This window comes from Notolabrus celidotus, chromosome 6 (genome assembly GCF_009762535.1).
Source record: "Notolabrus celidotus isolate fNotCel1 chromosome 6, fNotCel1.pri, whole genome shotgun sequence".
Lineage (NCBI taxonomy): Eukaryota > Metazoa > Chordata > Actinopteri > Labriformes > Labridae > Notolabrus > Notolabrus celidotus.
Genome location: NC_048277.1, coordinates 28,598,805 through 28,620,354, shown reverse-complemented (window position 1 = coordinate 28,620,354; position 21,550 = coordinate 28,598,805). Strand labels below are relative to the sequence as shown.

At 37.5% G+C, this 21,550-nt stretch overlaps 1 protein-coding gene across 1 annotated transcript; it reads left to right on the top strand.

The window, feature by feature from the left end:
• Positions 1-230: 230 nt before the first annotated feature.
• Positions 231-21,548, top strand: parvb (parvin, beta). Its single transcript, XM_034686573.1, has 13 exons — positions 231-573; positions 10,282-10,371; positions 11,430-11,500; positions 11,622-11,724; positions 14,159-14,299; positions 15,972-16,087; positions 16,431-16,489; positions 16,619-16,638; positions 17,445-17,506; positions 17,606-17,674; positions 17,861-17,962; positions 18,056-18,128; positions 21,011-21,548. The coding sequence occupies exons 1-13, from the start codon at positions 459-461 to the stop codon at positions 21,085-21,087; spliced, it is 1,098 nt and encodes a 365-aa protein (XP_034542464.1). The 5' UTR covers positions 231-458; the 3' UTR covers positions 21,088-21,548.
• The last annotated feature ends 2 nt before the right edge of the window (positions 21,549-21,550 follow it).

Genomic DNA, 21,550 nt, shown 5'->3' with positions numbered 1-21,550 from the left:
TTTCTTGGAAAGTGTCTTGGAAAATCTTTTTAAGTGCTTTTATAAATAAAATGTATTATTATTATTATTATTATTATTATTATTATTATTATTATTATTATTGTTATTATTATTATTATTATTATTGTTATTATTACTATTATTATAAATAACACCAGTCATGTTGTGAAGTCAGTTCCTCACCCTGCCCATAGGGGCCGCTGTAGGGATGGAACCTTCTATCCATTAAATCAGATGAAGCCTTTTACTCACACGTGAGTCATTTCGTCCGTGTTGATGTTTCTACCAGCTCTGCCTCCGATCTGAATGACTGTGTGTGAGCCTGCAGGCGTGTGAATGTGTTAGTTTGCTGTCCCTTTCGCTGTGATTGGGTCGTGCACCGGTGCTTGAATGCATCACAGGGAGGGGAGACAGTTATAGCCCACACATTGAGACGGGAACCACTCAGACCCTGAGAGATGTCTGGGACTGCAAACACATCTGCGACCTCGCAGTCCGGGAAAATGAAGAAGGACGAGTCTTTCCTCGGGAAATTGGGAGGAACCCTGGTGCGGAAGAAAAAATCCAAAGAGGGTAAGGGCTTCATATATTTTTTATTATTATAGATGAGGGCTTTATTCTTTGATTTGTCTCTTGCTCATGATGGGAGGCCTCTTATTTGTCCCCTTGTGTTTCTGTCCATGGTGCTGTAATCTCATGATGCACTTTTACAATATTCTCCTCTGGGACATTTAGTGGTACTTTAAGATATAACATCTACATACATTTTTAATGTTTCCTTTGAATCCATTTGTATCCTGAGATAATAGTTCTATCTTTTTTACATAGCATTATAATATATCAAATTTGTATCAAAGCCCATTTAAATACACATATTTTGATCCCTATCATAGTTTTGATAGTTCACAATGGGTAGGGGGAGCATGTAAGAGAATCAGAGGCGACACAAAGCCTCAGTGCCTCCACAGGAATTTAACATGGGCTAATAACCATAAATAGATCATACAGTCAGTGACCTGTGACAGGAATGCAAGGATATGAAGATAAAGGTGTGAGAGGATTACTGTGCTCACTGTCATTTTCCCACCCAAAACACTCCTTTTCACTAAATGTCCCAGTTCTCTAGTCGATGTCCAAACTATTTTCTGCCCTCCCTCAGGACAGTCAGTGTGTGGTCAAAGGGACAGCTGCAGGGTTTAACAACCAAGTGTGTGTCCACTGTGTGAGTGTGTGCTCACAGCCATGTGTTTGTAATCTCCCTCAAAGGCGGGGGGACAGAGAGACAGCAAGTTTTTGTAGTAGCCTTATTAAATTCCACATAAGATATCTAAAGAAGATGGGTTTTGACAATTTTTATGTGAAGTTTTTACAGTTCAAAACCTTTTAATCTAACATTTAAGTTACTATGTTGAATTTCAAAAACTTTTAAAGCATGGGAAGCTTTTCAAATTAAAGTAAATAAGAGATTGTTTGGAGCAGACAGTATCTTCAGAATACAGAAAAAGGAGACACCTGACTAACAAAGTCGAACACTGAAACTTCAATGAATCTGACTGTGAAATATTAAAGTTATTGTGGATGAAAGTTTACTCTTTTTGTGATTAGCAGCACCTATGAACAGAATCCACTAATGGACCTTCTGGTAATAGTATCACAAAAGTAGAGAAAAATTAAGCACAAGGCAAAAGACCAGTGGGACAATCATCAGAAAACCCATAGCTGTAGCCAAAACACATCAGTTGCTGAGTATTCTGATACACTAGAATTCCTGTATTAGATATTGAAATTAATTATCAATTGCAACCTTTAGTAGGCTCTACTGTTTCACCAGAGTCAAAACAGGTGTTATTCTAAAATTAAAGCTACTTAAAGGGTTAAACGAAGAAACCGCAGACAGATCAGCCCAGTGAGTTAATTAGATGATAACTGTGAGGTTAAGTGTAATGAAGTAATGAGAATAATTGTCTTCCTGCTGAGACGATAAAGTTAATGTAGCTCAGTATAAAATAAACACTGAGCAGTACTACTGAAGATAATGACCACAAATCCCCATGACCCTTAAAGTGTTGTCGAGTTTTGTTTCTATTTCTGAGCATGAGAGAGAGAGAGAGGGGGAGAAAGCTGCCTGGTTGGTTGTATAGTCATTATGACATCCTGAAGCCTGTTAAACACAATTTCATCTACAACAAATCCAGTTTGCAGTTTATTGACAAAAAGTGCAGCGGCTTGGTTATTTCTCAAGTATTTCACTTTATTTTATTTAAGTAAAAATGCACAACATTTGCTGCTTCTCTTGATGATTTGCTGTTTTTATGTTTCTCTAAAAATGAACACATTTGTGTTCATCAGGTAATTTGTAATGCTGTCTTTTTGGGTTTGAAGATAAAGTCTACCCTGGCTTGGATTTTAGTATAAAAATAAGAGAGAAACTTGTGATCTGAGGAATCTTCCTTTTCTTGTGTGCTCACAGATAATCCATAGGTTTGTGCTGAATGCCAGTGATGCCAACCAGGGGTGTCGGTACTAAAGAAGTTGCTAGAGGACTATTGAAGTATTTTACAGTAGTGACAACAGGTCAATCCAGCTGCAAGCTTGCTTACTAGATAGTTAGCAAGCGTGACCCAGAAACTGGATAAGTGGTCAAGATAATGGATGGGTGGATAGTTAGCAATCTAGCAGATCTAACAGTAGGCTAAGCTAAATCATATGTCATGGATGTAATAGCCAGATTTGAATAAAAGCTAAAGTTAGCCAGGAGCTATTGATAGTTGTAATGATAATTTAAGTGGCCCGAGGGATAAACCACTACAATTTTTAGCTTCAAGTATAAATCTTTAATATAGCTAGCATCAAATGTGGTTGGTTGTGAGCTAAAATGTTTCAAGTCTTGAAAGTAAGCTGAATGCATTTGATAAATATGAAATAGGCTCTCAAAAACTTGTGAAATGTTTGAAGAAAGCTTAAGGTTTAAGGTTATGCATAAACAGCTAAAAGTAATACAAAAAACTGTCGTAAAGGTACAATAAAGTAATGAAAACATTTTTTAAATATGGCCAAAGGTAATGGATAAATGTTCTTGATGAAGTATATCTTCACAGAAAAAAAAAGTACAAATAATTTAGAGTACATCTAGTTGCTGAGGCTAGCATTAAATGTATCTATGAATAATGGTTAGCTAAAAGTATGACACTATTGAAGAAGTTAGCTAAAAGTCATGGATTAAAAAACACCACAAAACAAATTATAGAGTTTAAGGTTATGGATAAAAGAAAAGTTATTTTAGCTTATGAATAGCTTAGGGTAAATTGTTAGCATTAGATTTATTAGATAATAGTTGAATAGTAATCTGAAAGTATCAAACTGCTAACATTAGCTGAAAGTCATGAAATTATGGCTGAAATTTCTGGCTTCTGAGCTTCAATGTGATGTTATGCCAACAGACCAGAATTGAAGCTCCATGATATATTTTAAAAAAGTATTATTGAATCTACAGCAGTGGTGTCCAAACTTTTTTCAAAGAGGGCCACATTTGATGTTGTCAGAATACTTTAGGGCCAGTGGCTCATACTGTGACTTAGGAATCATAAAGGTTATATATGAAATCTCTATTTAATAACAATTATTTTACATGTTTTTCTCAATAAATCAGTAACTAGGAAGTCCTCAGTTCTCCAGAAGCCACGTAAACATGATCAAACTTTATCTTCTTCTGTAGAATGTTTTTCATTCGGGTCGGGCAATGTGGGAAAAATATTGTCTCGTTATTTTTCTATGACAGGATCACGATCTGGATTTCATCACACTTCTATTTCATGTTGTTTTTAAGACTGTTCTGACCAGCAGACAACAATTTAAGAACTAAATAATTCTTGTCCTGCATTCTGAACTATTTTTTATGCACCAAATTTTGCCTTTTCTGCACAATTTCATAATTTTGATCTTGTCTTGTGTCTTCTGAACTTTTATTGTTCATCAAGAACATTTTCATGATAAAAACATTTATTTGAAAAAACCTGTCAGCTTTAAGAGTTCTTGTTTTTCCTCCTAATTATATTCCTGCAGAATATCCAGAGCTTTGAATTTATAAAAGTAGTCCATATGAAGCTTTTTGAGACATTTCTGTATTGACTTTAGTTTTGTTTGTGCGCTTTAAAGAAACTGCAAATGTACAGATGATTCAGAATGTGATTCATTTCTTTGCTATAATAACACAATATAAGATGGAAGCTTGGGGCCATAATTAAATTGACATTGGGCCGCAATTGGCCCCCGGGCTTAGTACTTTGGACACCCCTGATCTACAGTATATTTGCATCCAGTCATTTTTAATAATGTCAAAATTGATACTAGTTGATTCTCTGTTGTAGGTATGGACCATAGACTGGTATGGACATGGGAATAGGGAGCTTGTGAGAGAGCAGTGCCCCTCTGTGGTCAGACTGGGTTAAAGCTCAGGGGATACAGTGTGCAGTGTATTTTAAAGACGAAGATCACGCAATGTTAGAAAAAGTAATCAGTTTAGCAGCAGATAATAATTTGAGGTGTCGTCTTTCTAATGACCAACTCGTTGCCCACATGTTGCTGCTGTGTTGGCGTTTGTAACATTTGGGTGTAGCACTCTTAAACTCCTTTAAGGAAACACCCAAGAGAGAAGGATGAGTCACTGCTGGAAAAGTTGCCTAACATCTGCTGAATAATCATTAAAGGTATAACTGGGTGCCATCTTTAGAAAGAGAGACTGAAGGGTACTTAAACTGTGTTGACACTCCTAGCAACAGTTTTAAATGCAGCATTAAGAACTTGAACCGTCACTGTTGTATCAGAAATGGGATGGAAAGTGTTGTTAAAGGCTATTCACACAGTCCTGATCCCTAAAGCTGCAGAGCTAGTTTTGAGGGCTGCATGCTGTCCACGGTTCTCTCTGTTTACTCTGATAAACTGAGAGGAAGTCTGTATTTCTTTGACAAGGCACAACCGCCTCCGTCAGCAACAGGACTTACTGTGATAGTGGAGGGAAAAAACACCACATATGCTATATAAGGGCTAAAAGGAGTGTCACTGCACATCCTCACAACCTCTCTGTATTATCTGAGTGAAGAGAGAAGGGTTTTTACTTTGTGAAAATACAAAACACAGTTTAGATAGGAAGTCTTAGGATGGATGCTACAAATAGTAAGTTATCTGTTTGATGCCTTTACTTATTTTCCTCTTTTCACTTTACGTTGTCATATTTCAAACTATCACAAAGAGATGGATTGATGCATTTATAAATACACTTCAAATGAAATGGCTAAAATCAAGATACATTTTTCAAACTATTCCTTTGTATTCTTGGAATTTGATCCTGATAATTTTATTTATTTGGTGTCTTCAAACAAATACTTTACAAACAATAAAAATGGTAACATCATAACTCCAGTCTTTAAAGTTATTGTATTTGAAGTATGTTTCCTGTTCAGAGAATTACGTACGTGGCAGATGTGTGAAGTGTCAAGTTAAGTTATTTTAAGTAATTTGACTCTTACGACGGTTATACCCTTGCATTGTTTTTCCACAGAAGTGCCCTTAAATGGTTATTTTCAGCTAGCAAATGTCACACCTGATACGCATCATTCAGTCACAACATAGGTGTGAAATTTAAAGGGCCCTTTCATAAAATGTTTGCTTATGCTATGTAGTTTCATACTAGTAGAGTTCTCAACATCCATATTTATAAGTCTTGTCTCAGAGGCTTTAACTTTCCAAAAACATTGAACTCCTCTGACCTTTGACCTCAAATTCGGGATAAAATAATAATGAGGATGTCTCTTCAAGGATAAGAGTAAGTCTTGAATATGCAGATTAAAGAGAAGTAGCAGAAGAATTATTACATGTAATATGTAGAGTCGAGTTAATGCCACATAATAAGAAGTAAACATTAGGTGTCATAAGTTTAAGAGCTGTCAGGGTTTATTTCTGCTGAACGCTCCCTGTGGAGCGACGACACTGTCATCTCCCTGCTGCTGTTACTCACTGGTGCCGGTTGGTGTAAATAACCAGAGCTATATTTAAGGTTTGGTCTGTCTTCTTCATACTGCTGCATTATTTATATCCCCCCTGGTGCCACAGTGATCGGCCTCCCTTCCCTTGGGAGCAGTGGAACCAAAACATGAGGCTGATTTCAATCTGCTTAATGCTCCTTATCCTATAAAGGAGAATAATTAGGATTATTCACAAAACATCTGATTAGATTTTGTCACTGCATCCTTTTCTGAGGAGCTTTTTCCATAAATGCATGCAGTGAAGATAAATGTTTGTTACTGCAGGCTTTGGTTCGTATTCAATCAGTGTAATTCAGTTAACAGGGATACAGCTACCTCCTGATTGATTATCTGCTGCAGCAAAACATATTAAAGGCTCCATCCACATGCTCCCTGACTTATTCACTGAAACTAGTCCACTCCTGTATGATTTGAGAAATAAATATAAGCTGAATGAACTGATATGAATAACAAATGAAAGGATATGAGTTGATATTGTACCTGTCATTGGTCGGTGAAGTCTGTCCTGTATCCGCTGGTCGACAGCCCAGAGGTTACTGGTTTTGTAGAGTTGCTTTGGTACATTTACGTCCAGTGTGGTGTCCCCTTCCTGTCCCACATGCACGCACACACACACACACACACACACACACACACACACACACACACACACACACACACACACACACACACACACCCACACACACAACTCAGGGTCTCTTGTAACTGGACCGTAGAGGTGGGGTGGAGGGTTGTGACAGAAATAAACACGTGACGACTCCCCCTGCCACCGCTCAGCTCCACAGACTACGATTCACACACGTATACAGTATTTATACTCACACATCTCATCCATACTGCTCCCACATTTTCTACCTTTGCTCGCTGCCATCGAGAAGGGGGATCTGTAGGTTTATAGCGGGGACATGGCGGGGCTGCTGTGTGGGACCAAGAGGAAGAAACAAGGTAATCTGATTTTAAATTAACGGGAACTTGTTGGTAGAATTGGGGAAGTGGGACCTGTTACCTCAGTTCACTGCAGGTTAATATCCAGCAATGTGCTGTGCTGGTTATTATAGGAGGTCCTCAGAATGTGAGTACTTTTGTTAAATGTGTAGAATCGACTATTTATGGGACGACTGTCCCATATATCTGGACAGGTGTGATTGTCTTCTTATTTCATATATCTATCACTCTGCCTGAATCTGCTGCTGTGTGTTACTTACAGCCTTTAATTCTTCTATTTTAAACTGCATTGTACTTATCTGTAAGAAGTGCCAGTGCAGCAGCAATGCAGTCAGTCTAACACGGAGGGAGGAGGCAGCACAATTATGATGAAATGCTGCAAGCTGGCTCAGTAATTACAAAGCAAACTGCTGATCTGTGCTGAGATTCAGGGCTGGAGCTCTTATGAGAGTGAGGGCTGGATCAGATAGCAAACCTGTAGGGATAGGGACACCGCCTCCTGGGGTGACTCTGTATATCCTCTTTTTACGCTTTGAAGTCAAGATTTCGAACAGATTGTACCACGAACGGACAGTTGGACCCTTGCTTTTCTTCTTTTTTTTATATATATTAACACGCTTTTAATTTTACAAAGTTAATGTACATCTCCATCTTCGCCCTCCTGCCAGATTTTATAAATAGGAAAATCAATGAAGCAATAGATTTTCAGCCATTGATTTCAGTCCAGCTTGTTCCAGGTCTTACAAATTGAAAAGCAGGATGATAAAAGCAGCCGTGACCATTAGAGGGAGAGAGCTTTTACATCCCTGGAGTGTCTCCCCGGTCCGAAGTGAAAGCATCTTAGCAGAGACAGATTTGATTCAAAGCCTGACTTGACGTTTGTGTTAGTGTTTGGGACTCTGTGTGTGTGTCTTTTCACCTTTAATTGACTTATATGTTCTCTGTTTGGGACTAAATTCTATTTTTAACCACATTTTAAGTGTTCCTGAAGTTTACACTTCAAAAGAAAACATCACATATTCTCTTAAGTGCCTGGATCCTTAGATAAGTCGCTCTCTAAATGACACTGATGGACAATCCTGCACTATAATGCCATCAGTAGTGGAGAGGAAAGAGCCTTAAATGGCTTGAAAAGATTTAGGAAGTGTCAGTTGTGTGACAGCAGAGCAAAGTCCCTGGATAAACACTGATTATACACAGCAATAACATGAACATTTTGTGACTTGCAGCAAGATAACCAAATCATCCAGTGTGTTGCCTTTTAGCAGAAGGTTCTACTAGCACAACATGTTACATTATGAAGAGCGAATGTGATTCATTTGATGTGGAATTAGGCTCCACATTTTCTACCCTGATTCAGCATTCAGGCTAAATGACTATCCGACTTGGTTTCATTAAAAGTTGCCAAAAAGTTCTCTGTATTGTGTCATGTCAAAAGACTGCTGATCAGCTGCTTCTTTTCTGTGTCTTTCCTAAGACCAGGCTGAAACAAGGTGTAACTGAGCCTTCTCTGCAGTGTCCCCAAAATCTGTGGAACAATTTACCCCTCCTCATAAAAATGTCCCCTACCTTACAAACCTTTAACTTTCATCTTAAAGCTTACTTCTAATCCTTGGCCTTTAAATCATCATGATAGTTGTGGCGCCTCTGCGATTTTATGCTGACTTTTATGTGTTATCACTGTGTTTTATTTGTTCTACAAGTTTCACTTAGTTTACAGTGTTCTTAAGTGCTTTTACGTTTTATTTACGCCTTTTTTATTCTGCTTTTTTATCTCACTGTGCCCCACTTTGGCAAAGTTTATTGCTTGGTGAAATGTGCTCTATAAATAAAGTAAATTGGATCGGATAGATTGAGGTTTTCAGTTTTTATGAAACTTATTTGATAGTGTAACTTCATTAGAGGATGCACATTAGTCATTTCAGTTCTGGCGGCTGTTCCTAATACATTTACAACTTTATTTATATAATATTACGTCTACATTTTTTTTTTTATTTACGACTTGAATCTCAAAATCCCTCCTTTTTTCTATAAGGTGGCCAAAAGACCCCTCTATATCTTACCGCTTTCCAAAAGGATTATTATAATATTATCAGTACTTTGTATTTAACTGTAGATTGTACCTTTTTCTGATCCTTTTGTGGACTGTATTTGTTTTGTCTTGTCTTCACTCATCTTAAGCACTCTGTTACCTTGTGATGAAAGTACAAAGAAAGGGTCACGGCTGAAGCTCAGTGTACAGAGGCTGTCTTCAAGCTGGCAGCCTGGAATCAAATGTAGTTGACCTGCAGCCCTTTGCCTCATGTCGTCCTCACAGTTTCCTACTCTATCCACTGTCCTGCCCTCTAAATGTAGATGTACATTTTAAGTTTTGTAGTTTTCATTCCCAGCTGACTTTGACTCAAGTGACATCACCTGAGGTAACTTACCCAGTCCCACAAACCCTCCTTTGGGGTCACATTGCCCTTTTATAGACTGTGATGAGTGAAACCATCTCTGTTCATGGATTCAAATCCATGAATCCTCTTATCATATAAGTTCAGCTCTGACTGTTTCTGACACTAAATAAAGAATAAAGAAAGAAAAGTGGAGGTTACTGTGACTATTTGAAGAGGATGTGAGGGAGAGGTCTCTCGAGCTGACATCACACTTCACCCACAGGGGAAATGGTTGATTGATCTCTCTTTTACCACACTGAGACGTGTGGATCATCTAACCTGTTCACTCATATTTTGGTCTCTTTTCCTTTTGAACATTGAAATAAAATCCATTGACTCAGGATGTAGAGATCTTTGCTTTGTCATCTAGATGGAACATATGAAAGAAATGACCTCATATTTTTACCTATAATGGTTTTCAGAGATCAGAAATGCAATGTAAGCATGTATAATGATGATGTATGTAGAAGTGTAGTGATCGATGAATCCCAAGCTCTGGAGAAAAAAGGTTGTTTACTCTGATACATCACATCACTATCTTCAGAAACTTGTCCTCTGTTTTCTCCATATAGTAAAATTAAAACTTATAATTGGGAGTAAAAAAACATTATCATCTCAAGCAAACAAATTCATTAAGCTGTGATTTCCAGGTTACTGCACAAGTTGTAATGTAATCACAGCAAGCATGGCCACTTCTACCTTACAGGCTCTGCTTAACACATTAATGTATTCCTTCTAGTAACTTATAAACAGGACTTACAGTCAAGCCTCTGTTCTTAATCTTGATTGGTTTTATTCAAGTTGTTGTGCCTTTTTTTTTTACTTTGTGGCTCATCTATGTTTGGTTGTCTCAACAGTGAGTGATCTCCAAGAGGAGGGGAAGAATGCCATCAACGCTCCGATGCTCCCCCCCGGGACGGACATCCATCCTGAGGACACACTGATGGGTACATACATACACATATATGCACACACAAGGAAGAACTTAGTCATGATGCAAACCTTTACATTGTGGCTATCAGGCAGAAATCTTGTATCTCCATATTTCATCATCTGTTTCTTTTTTCAAAAATGTATGTTTTCGGTCAACCTTAGTGACTGTCAGTGGGCATTACAAAATTTCAGCCAATGAAAAGGGCTTGTGACCGAATCCAATTCAGTGCTTTGATATTTAAAAATCACAAGTTGTGGTTTTGGAGATACAAGGTTTCAGCCTGACAGCAGTGATATGTAGCATTAGAAAACATGATGGAGTTAATATGCTGTATATTTTTGTTAAAGCTGCTGTTGGTAGTCACAGAGTAAACATCTGTTCAGAGAGAGAGACTTTGAATGTCAACACTATCCCTCCCGACCAGATTTCCTCTTAGCCCCCCCACACAGATCGGCGTGTGCAATCATGTTAGTGTTGGACTCATAACCAATCGGAGGACGTAGTAGGGGCCGCCCCTTAACCAATCAGGACAGAGGATTGGAGGTTAGCTATGATTGGTCCGTGATAACAGGAACGAGTGGAATAATAACATTGCTTGATACAAAGGCATTGGAAAACGCAGAGATTTCGCATTACTCTCAAATTACTCCACTTACCGATGAGTACCGATGGGCATTATGACCTTTTCTCCAAACACAGCAGAAAAAAGTAACATGTTTTACACCATTCCTACCAACAGTAGCTTTTGTTAATTTGTTACTTGGTGTTGCTGTTGTATACAATGTAGTTCCATTTCCCATATATACAGCTCAATGTCAGAGGTAACTGAGGTCACACTTTGAACAAGGCTTGGCTTGACACATGGTGACAAATGGGGACTTTGGTGGTTGAGGAGCAGGAAATGAAAGTGTTAAAGGGGAGACGCCTTTGTTTTTGAGTCACCGTGTGAAACACTGTTGGGGAAAAGGAACACATTGTGTGCATTTAAATATGACTAGCCAAAGAAAATGATACTGCTCCTTTAAAAATGTCCACTTTGTATCCTAATGTCTCTCATCTCATCTTTATCAGAGGAGAATGCTGAGAGGATCATGTTAGACCCAACATCACGGGAGAATCTGAAATTTAAAGATCTTCTGAAGGTACTCTTGTCACCTTTTTTTTTTAACTCAAACATCACATCTCATCAGCACAATCACAGCAGAAAAAACATGTGAAAAAAACTGCACATACAGGGTTTCATTGTGTTCTGATTGTGTCCAGGTCCTGATTGACTGGATCAACAGTGAGCTGGAGGAAGACAGGATCATAGTCAAAGACCTGGAGGAGGACTGTTATGATGGACAAGTGCTACAGAAGTTATTTGGTAAGAGATCTTCAACCAAGCTTCTTTAGCTGTCTTTATTAACTTAACCAGCAATATTACAGGCACACAAAAGTACAGACTTACAGCTATCTGTTAGCACTAGTTTGTTTTCAATTATGGTCATTAAGCTTTTCTTCAAACTCAAACTCACAATACATTCAATATAGTCACATCATAGTTAACTAAAGTAACAGGCTGCACTATACAGTCAAAGAGAGGGTCGATTTCATGTAACGTGTTGGTTATTTTTACAGTTTATATGGCTTAAGAAATAAAGATTTCAAGAAAGTGATGTCCATGAGTAAGAATTCCAAAGCTTTATTCTTGCCTGATTTTATTTTCTATGCCCTTTTTATTTTTTACCAATTTGGGTAGATACCTAAAGATTTTGTCCTAAACACTTTGCCATAAACTATCATATATGCAGTTTATATTAACATTAAAACATATTTAGATTGGGGCACTGCACTCTAAGCGCAAGCCTAATACACAGAGGCCATATTCCTTGTTGTCCTCCCTCACTCTCTACTCCCTACATTTCCTGTCGCTCTCCAGCTTTCCTATCCAATTAAAGCAAAAATGCCCAAAACATAACTTCAAGAGAAACAAAAAAAACCTTATAATAATAATTACTTCTAGTAAAAAAAAACTGTTGGCTTGAAAATACTGCATCGTTTGCATCAAAAGAGTGAAATTGACTTAAGTCCCTAACAGCCGACCGATTCAACACCATGTCAAAATGATCATAGTTTCCTCCTGTGTCCTCTCTGTTTAATGTGTATTCACTATGATTACTGCTGTCTCTAGTGAGGCTTCTGTTTGCTCTGTTAAGTGCTTCCCTCTTGTGTCTGTTATTTGTAACAGCAGGCTAATAATATTTACATTTTAAGATTTCACCTGCATCTGCTTTTATTGACTAACTAACTAAACTAACAAAAACAGAAGAAGAAGAAACTCGTTTTTGACTACACCTTTCTCTTGTTACTCTGGGAAAAACATTGATTGATACAAATATATCAGCCAAATGAAAATAGTGTTAATCACTGCAAAAGTACAAATAATAAAAAATGTATTAATACTATAATATTTGCATATCTGCTGAAACCTCATATCTCCAAAACTAGAGCATTTAGGAAATGAAAAAAAATGTTTTCTTTAATAACAAAACACTAAACAGGATTCAGTCACGAGATCCTTTTAATTCTTTGTTTGGTGGAAATTTTGTAAAACCCACTGACATACACTAAAGGGGACCGAAAACAAGAAATTGGAAAAAAAAAAGACTAAATAATGAAACATGGAAATACAAGTTATCTGCCTGACAACAGGGGTATATATTGGTTACATGTAACTGTATGTAGCAGACCTCTGTGTTCATGCATCTGCTTGTTTTTATCATTTTCTCCGTTCCCTGTTTTTATATTTCTAACGATTTTTTGTAAATTCTCTGATTCCACATCTCCTGATTTACTCATGCATGTTTTTTTGTGTAATCAAAAGGAAATTTGTGCTCTCTCGTTTTCTCCTCACATTACCATCAGCACACTCCCACTGCTCTCTTCTTTGCCTGCAGAGGATTGATTCTGAGTTTATTTTCCTCAGTAAAAACACAGCTCCAGCCTGACGAAAGGTTTTATCAGCAACAAAGAAGTACAAGAACAAAGCATTAGGAACTAGTGAAGGAATGCCACTGTGGATATCTGAAATGCTCACTTTAACTGGAGACTGATATCTTTAATATTTATCCAGAGCAGCTCTTAAAAGTCAAAACTGCTCTCCATAGGAGCTTGCGTATGAATTATCCAAAAGCCATCTTATATAACACTTGGTGTCATATGTTGCACGTGTCATAAACAAGATAAAATATGCAACAGGGAACACTTTGTAAAGTGATGTGTTATATCATCATTACTTTGTTAGTTTTCACACTGTTTTATCATTTTTGCACCTCAATTCCTGTTTTATCAGTGTCGCTGGTTTCTTTCTTATCTCAAATAATTCAACTCACGTATGCAAGAAAAAGGTTTCTAAATCCGTCCCCACAGGATTACTTAGAGCACAGAAGTCTTCTCCTTGGAAGTCATCTCTGTGATCTGCAGCTGCTGAATGTTGTACATTTTCAACATTATCATTTTCTTGTTTTCCTGCAAATACAACCCCAATGATACAGACATGAAAAACATATTGTTCAGCATTTTTTGTTTTTGATCCTCATGAAGTTTTTCTCTTTTCACCAGTTGACCTAGTTTGGATTTCTTCCCTTTTTATATCTATAGTAGTTCCTCTTTTCTTCTCTAAACCCATTGTTTGCCACATCTCACAAATTCAACACAAGAAAAAACAGCAGCTACATAAAGTCATGTTTAGTGGATAGAAAGTGTTCCTCTGTGTGTTGGAGCTGATATCTTGTATTTGTCTTTCCTGATGTTGACAGAACAGTTATCAGGGAGGAAGCTGAACGTGGCCGAGGTGACCCAGTCAGAGATTGGACAGAAACAGAAGCTTCAGACCGTTTTGGAGGCCGTCAATGAACTTCTGAGGCCTCATGGCTGGACCATTGAGTGGAGTGTGGACTGTGAGTTTTACATCAGCTTCAGTGACTTACTGCTTGAAACAGGCAGTTCTGAAATGAAGCAGGGAATGTACAAGTGATGGATTAATGAAGTATGCTCAAATGTTGGAGAGCACTTCCACAGTATACAACAGTCATACTCTATATACAGAGATGAATATAACAGCCCCCTGAACACTGAATAATGTGTAGCTCCCCCACTGGCTGGTTACTGTATAGGTCATAAAGCCCTCCCCCTCCATGTTAACAGATGAGACATGGGACAAACTTAAAAGTCACAAGTTTCTGTCATTGCAAGACATTTTTATCACCCTGATTTATATGATCTCTGAATATTCATTTTTCTGAATGGTTGAGTTTTAATTAAGTTTTCCATGCTATTAAAGGGGGTATTCAGCTATAATTGATAGCCATGTTAACACTTTCAGCTCCTGTAGAGATGTGTGCACCAGATTAGCAGAGTAGAGGAGGAACAGCAAGAGGAGATACAAAACACAAGCACAGGGGTCTTTGAAATGTCCCTAACTGTGAGTGTCCGCTTCAGACTGACACAGGAAGCTGTTCCGCTGTAGACTGTGTCAACCTGAGGAACCTTAGCTGGTGAATCAGGGAGTTCAATGTGTGTTTTGATTAGCAGAAAGGGCGGGGTGTTAACATTGCAGCTCCACCAGCTGATCCCTCACTCCAAAAACATCACCAGTGCAATAAGTCTGTGCCCATGGGGGGCCGTTTTGGTTTCACTTTTGTTAAAAGGGAGAAGGTTGAGATGTGTCGCCCACCTTTGCATACAGTCAATGAGCCCAACTAGAGCTGGAATGACTCCTCGTCTATGTCAGACTCTGGCATCTAAATTTATCAATATGCACTAAAATGAAAACATTTTGATGACACATGATGCAGAAAACAATAACTGTGGTGATCAAGAAATGGTGTCATCACATGGATTGTCAACCTGTAGCTACAACTGCAAAGTTACCATCACTGTCACCACAGACATGTAGCTAAACATCACAGCTAAACAGGTGTTATTGAGCACTACAGTCAGATGACAATCTCTGAAGGTATTACACCTATTGAAAATTATTTTGTAATTTTTTTGTTTATGGAAACTCCCTTTTGTGTACTGTCTTCAGAGACTATACAAAATCTATCAATTATTATTAATTATTATTGTTATTAGTTGATGCATAATTCATGAAGTAAAGGTCGTATTTGTATTCCTGATTCAAAACTCACTTTGTTAGCTGCTTATCTGTCATCTGTCAGTTCTTCTGTCTAAATTCTCACTCAGGTATTGTTCTCAAAATTCAATCATGGCTGGGCTTTAGTTTTTCAGACAGTATATTCCTCTTTGAGACAAAAACAAACTGAACTTCCTCTGTAAAATGAGTGAACTATCCCTTTAAACAATAATTAAGCCCCTTAATTTGCATTACAAATAGAGAGTATTTAATCCTGCGCGGAGTCTTAAAAGAACTCTTCAAACATGTATTTCCCTCTGGAGCTAACCTCAGAGTTAATTTAATTCATGCTCCATTAACTGCTCCTTTTAAATTTTGACTTTTATCTTTGAGAGAATGAAAGCACCAATTGCTACCTTTCATCTTTAGGAAAGTGTTCATTTTATTTTATGAGCCTTCAGCTGAGAGTTTCCTCTTTTGATTTTCTGTCACAGCTATCCATTCAAAGAACCTGGTGGCTATTGTTTACCTGCTGGTGGCTCTGGCCATGCACTTCCAGGCCCCCATCAGACTGCCCGAGCACGTTTCTGTGCAGGTGGTGGTGGTGAAGGTAGGTCAAGTGTCTCATCAAGCTCACATTTATCATCAAAAGAGCTGTGATTACAGCGACGTGTCATTTAATTAGTTTAATTTCCCTTCTCTTTAACACTCAATAATGATATTGAAATTATTTTATAAGGAGAAGCAGCACCAACTGTGACTTACAGATAACACAAGACACAAAGAAGCTAGGACACTCCTCTAAATCATGTGTCTAAAAACTCAAAGTGAAGAGAAGTTCACAGTCATCTCTCACTGTTTGTTATTTTATAGTTGTGACTCTCATAATTTAAAGGAACAGTTTTGTTATTCCGTGATGTAGTAAGTGAAGAATGTTGTTTTTGTTTGAGCAGAAAAGAGAGGGCATCCTGCAGACCGCTCTTGTGACCAAGGAGCTGACGAGCACCACAGAGTAAGAGCTTCCACTGTTTCCTTCTGTCTTGTAATTCTAAATATTAAATACTATTTAGAATTTTATTGGATCTCTGCATAAAGAATGGGAAACAATGAAAAATGTCAAAGTTTCTCTCTTTTTTTTTAGGATGATGTTGGGACGCTTTGGTGAGTTTGTGTTTTCATATAATTTCTGAAAGTTATCCATTTACTTTGATTGTGTTGTTATGTTTCTGCTCAAAGGAAAGTTCACTGTCAGAGAGTTAGATGCAGGGATTAATTCCACATTTGTTTCAAAGCATTAGCTTAAAGGGAAAACAAAAAAGTCTGCCTCTAATGCAAGATAACAGAATCGACCTGCCCTCACCCTTTTCCCACATAGAACATCAATGAAGATGTTTTATCTGCTTTTTTCAATCTTTAGAACAAACCAAGTTTAAAAACTACAAGTTCCAGTTTCTCAGTTGAAGTTGCTTTGCAGAGGAGAGTAAGTCTATTCCTGGCCAGTGAATAGTTTGACACATGACCCTGTTGTGTCAAACTATTTACTTTTAGGCTGTATGCTACACTGAGCTGCTCCTGGTTCTTATGTTTGGTTAGTACTTAGCATACATAATTAGCATAACACTTGATGTATGGTTCATAGTTTATGATACATTTCCCTTTAATGATAAGGAAAATGAGGTTTGACTTTAACAATGGGATTTTGTTGGAGTGCTGAACCCCAAATCCATAAAATACGTTCAAAAGTTAGTGAAAGGGTTTTTCCTCATCAGGTAGAACCAAATCCTCACATTTCCCTTGTTTTGAGCTTACACCACGATAGAAAAATGCACATCCAAACAATTCTAAAAAGGAAATGTATTGTCTATTTATTCTGTTGTACCCTGCTTTACTTAGACAGTTTGAGTTGTGCTAACTTTTAATTTTCCTCTAAGTGCTTCTTACCTCTTTCTCCTTTCTTTTCATAACAGAACGAGACGCATTCGACACTTTGTTGGATCACGCACCTGACAAACTCAACGTAGTAAAAACGGTATTGAAGACTTTCCTGTCTGATAATTGACGTGGTGACAATATTGTTTTCCCTTTATTGTTTTTTTTCTGTATGAATGACTTCTGATTCTGTCACCAGTCTCTGATCACCTTTGTAAACAAACACCTGAACAAGCTGAACCTGGAAGTCACTGAGCTGGAATCTCAGGTGAGAAACATGATGGTTTATTTACAAAGAATCAATTATTTAAATAATCATGATGAGTCATGTCACTGATTTTTATCCTCTCTTCTCCCCTCTATTTGCAAGCATGTTTACTTTTAATACATGTCATCCAAATTGATCCTCAAATTGATGCATTTTTAATATTTGATGCGCTGTGTGTATGTCCAGTTTGCTGATGGAGTGTACCTGGTTCTGCTGATGGGGCTGCTGGAGGATTACTTTGTCCCTCTTTACAACTTCTTCCTCACCCCTGAGAGCTTCGAACAGAAGGTGCTTTTTATCATCAATAAATACACTTTCTCACTCAAATATGAATATTTTGTGCAACTTAGTTCTACAATAAGTTTCTTTTTTCCCTCTTAGGTTCACAATGTGGCGTTTGCCTTCGAGCTGATGCAGGATGGAGGTCTGAAGAAACCCAAAGCCAGACCAGAAGGTATTTAACGCAGCTCTTAATTAAAAAAAGACATAGGATGTGAATCTTCTGGAGGAGAAAAGATTATTTTATATTATTTATTGTGAGGGTGTGGAGTGGTTGTTGTCCTCTGTCATTTTAAATGTTGACCAGTAGATGGAAACCTTGCTTCACCCTCACACACTCATACTGGCTGGATGAGTCCACTCAGACTGAGGCTACACTCAGTTTGAATAAACCAGCCTGTTCTTAGTTTTACTACAGGAGCTTACAACTAAAGAATCAGATATGAAATTATTGCTGTAATTGCATAATTACAAAAAGTTATTGTTTTCACAGATTTTATTAGCCTTTAACACACCCTGTTAGAGTTAGAAAGGCTTTTACAGGAAAATTGGAAATAGCCTTCATGGTTCAAGCCCATACCCATTACTCAGGTACTTCATTCATGTACAGCTTTCCACTGTATTTGTCTGAAAGATGTTATTACTTTTTACGGTACAACTTGTGTGAAATGTCAAATAAAAACAGGATGAAATTTATATTTGTAAAGAAACCCTATTTAAGATAAGATCAGATAAGATGTTACTTTATTGATCCCCAGGGGGTATACTCAGTTGTTTCAATAAGTAAAATTAAATTAAATTAAATTGAATTAAATAAGTAAAAAATAAAAATAGATAAAGATACAATAAAATTTAGATATATACAATGTTACAAATGGAATGTAGATTAAATAGCAGTAATTACAGGCAGTATTAAAAATGATTCAGTAGTGACATGTTGGCATGGTGTGATTATGGTTGGTAATGACAGATTAAGCAATAAATAAAAATAAAAACACAAACAGGACAAAATCACCAAAGACCACAGGGGTCTCCAAAATCAGCACAGAATAAACATTCCTCTGAGAAGCTTTAAATGTCCCATATGATCATATATTTAACTGTTTACATGTCCTAGTTGTCCTATGAGGAAGGTTTTTTAATTTAGTTGGAAAATATATGACAAATTCAGCTTTGTGGGAGATCTTCAGTCTCTCAGTTTATAACATTATTATCTATGTAGTGATCTGAGTGGGTGGGAATTCTATCATAACGAGGCATTGTGCCGATTGACTGCCTGTAAGTTGTCTGAGGGAGGAAGGTGCAGACACATGCAGACAAATCTAGAGCACAACAGTTTGAAGAGAACCAATCTGTCTGCTTGATCATGAAGCTTTGTGAGCTGATTCAGAGGAACAGAGTAGGAGAATGATATGACACCTTGCTGACCTGTATAATTTTGCATGTGAAAGATATTAACCCTTAAAGACCTAGACCATCTTTGTGGACGCCAGACTCTCCTGAATTTATTTGGAATATGCTGAATGAGACAAATGTGATATCGATGGAAAGCTGAGAATGTCCACTGTAACTGAGTTTTTAAAGCATGTTGATAGGATTAGCGGTTCAAAAGTAATCAAACTTTTAAGAACAAGTAGCCACCGACAGCTGTCCAGGGCTACTGAAAGATATTGATAGTGCTTTCTCAACATCAGACTAAAACAAGCGAACACCAGAGCCTATTAACTGACACACTATTTGATATAAAATGATGCCCGCTTATCGCTTCAGATTATGCTTTTATATTCTTTTTTTACTCACCATATCATTGGGGCTGCACTTGAAATATTACATCTAAAGCTGTCATTCATGCAACAAGCATACATTAAAGCAAAACAAAGTTTCAGGGAATAAACAGGAGTACTATTAGTCAGATTTAATGTGCAGTTATGACGGGTAAGTGATATAATAAGTTTGAATTCACACATTGACTCTCTGCTTCTTTTTTTTTTTTTTTTGTTTTATCATATTCATGTTTTTTAACGTCTTAGTTTGCTGAGTTTGTAGAATGTGAGGATCTGTCAATGTTCATATTTGCGGGTCATAGGTTGCTAACACCGCCCAATCGATGTAAAGCATTATTCCTGAGTCTTTTTTCGATGCATTGACTCTCTACTTGCACTTAGTTCTTCTCATTTCCCTTTTCTAAATTTCCCAGTAGATGTTCTTATTTTAGTCTGTTTATACCCATTTTATCATCCTTACACTACGCACAGATTTCTAAGGCAGCCTAACATTTCCTGCACAATCTTGTGTGTTCCAGCCAGAAAAATGCCAAAGCAGGAGACAGACTTGCCAGTTGGTGTGCAATAATTAAATATTTGAATTTTGAACCAGTGTGAGCTACTGTAGACTTTCCAAATGTGTAAATATTGTTTCTCTCCACACTTATGCAAATGCCTTTCCCTTCTTCAAACATTTTCTGGGCCAAAGAGGAAACATGTCCTCTGCCAAAAAAAAAGCATTACTTCTCAATTTTTTGCAGTAATTGGATGTACTAGCTACGTACTATCTTCGTAGCTCCACAACTTCACCCCTGATTAGCATGTGACTTGAGATTTGTGCACAACTGCAGCTTTATTAGAAATGAAAACAGGCACCCTGTAGCTGTTAGAAAAATCAGCAGTGTCAACCATTCAGTGATAAAAGTGATAAAAGACTCAAATTAGATGAGGTGAATAATGTCGTACAACATCTTACAGACAGAGAGAACAGAAAGTGTTTTGTTTTTATGGATCTCTCGTGGTAAGAAGTCATACATCATGAAAATCATGTGCAATTATTGGACTATTTGAAGCCCCATTTCCTTCACAAATTTAAAATTAACGGTGAGGAAAAGTACCCTGACATCAATCACAGAAGAAGCTCCTCAGCATTATAAATAGTTGTTTGATAGCACAGCCCATTTTGTGCTTCATTACTAACTAGTAACATTACGTTTTGCACTTATCCTAATGTCTTAACTGCTTTAACTTCCCACTAGGTAATGATTTCGACTATCTTAATTTTGTTTTCCAGATGTCGTCAACCTGAACCTCAAGTCCACCCTCAGAGTCCTCTACAACCTGTTCACCAACTACAAAAACTCTGAGTGAATTCCTCCAGTTCCCCTCCCTGATATCACTCTGAACACTGCCCTAGTGCCTCCTTGGATATTATGTATTACAGTCTGGACACTGGAGGAGACCAGCTGGGACTGAAAGTCATCGTTATGTTGGACTTAAAAAGACCCCTGGGGAGTAGCCCGGAAAAGGCTCTGGATGTTAGTATTTAATCTTCCCCTAATGTCAGAATTTATTTATTCCTTCCTCGCATGTTAACTGCAGCCCAGGAAACGCTGCAACCTTTAACCTGCATTTGAATAAAAGGCGTGACATGAGCAATGCACGAGGGCAGAATGTTAACACGGGGAAACATCAGTGTGCTAGACTCAACTCTTCATTAGGGAATATTTAAGTTGAAAATGCTGTTACATATTATATACGATCTAAAAGTGCTTTGTGTAAATATTAAAGGAATAGTTCAACAATTGTGGAAATAAACATATTTACTTTAACG

Coding starts and splice junctions, on each gene's coding strand:
- parvb (XM_034686573.1), top strand. CDS start 459: ATGTCTGGGACTGCAAACACATCTGCGACCTCGCAGTCCGGGAAAATG. Junction 16,639..17,444: donor GATGATGTTGGGACGCTTTG/GTGAGTTTGTGT, acceptor TTTTCATAACAG/AACGAGACGCATTCGACACT. Junction 17,675..17,860: donor TCACTGAGCTGGAATCTCAG/GTGAGAAACATG, acceptor GTGTATGTCCAG/TTTGCTGATGGAGTGTACCT.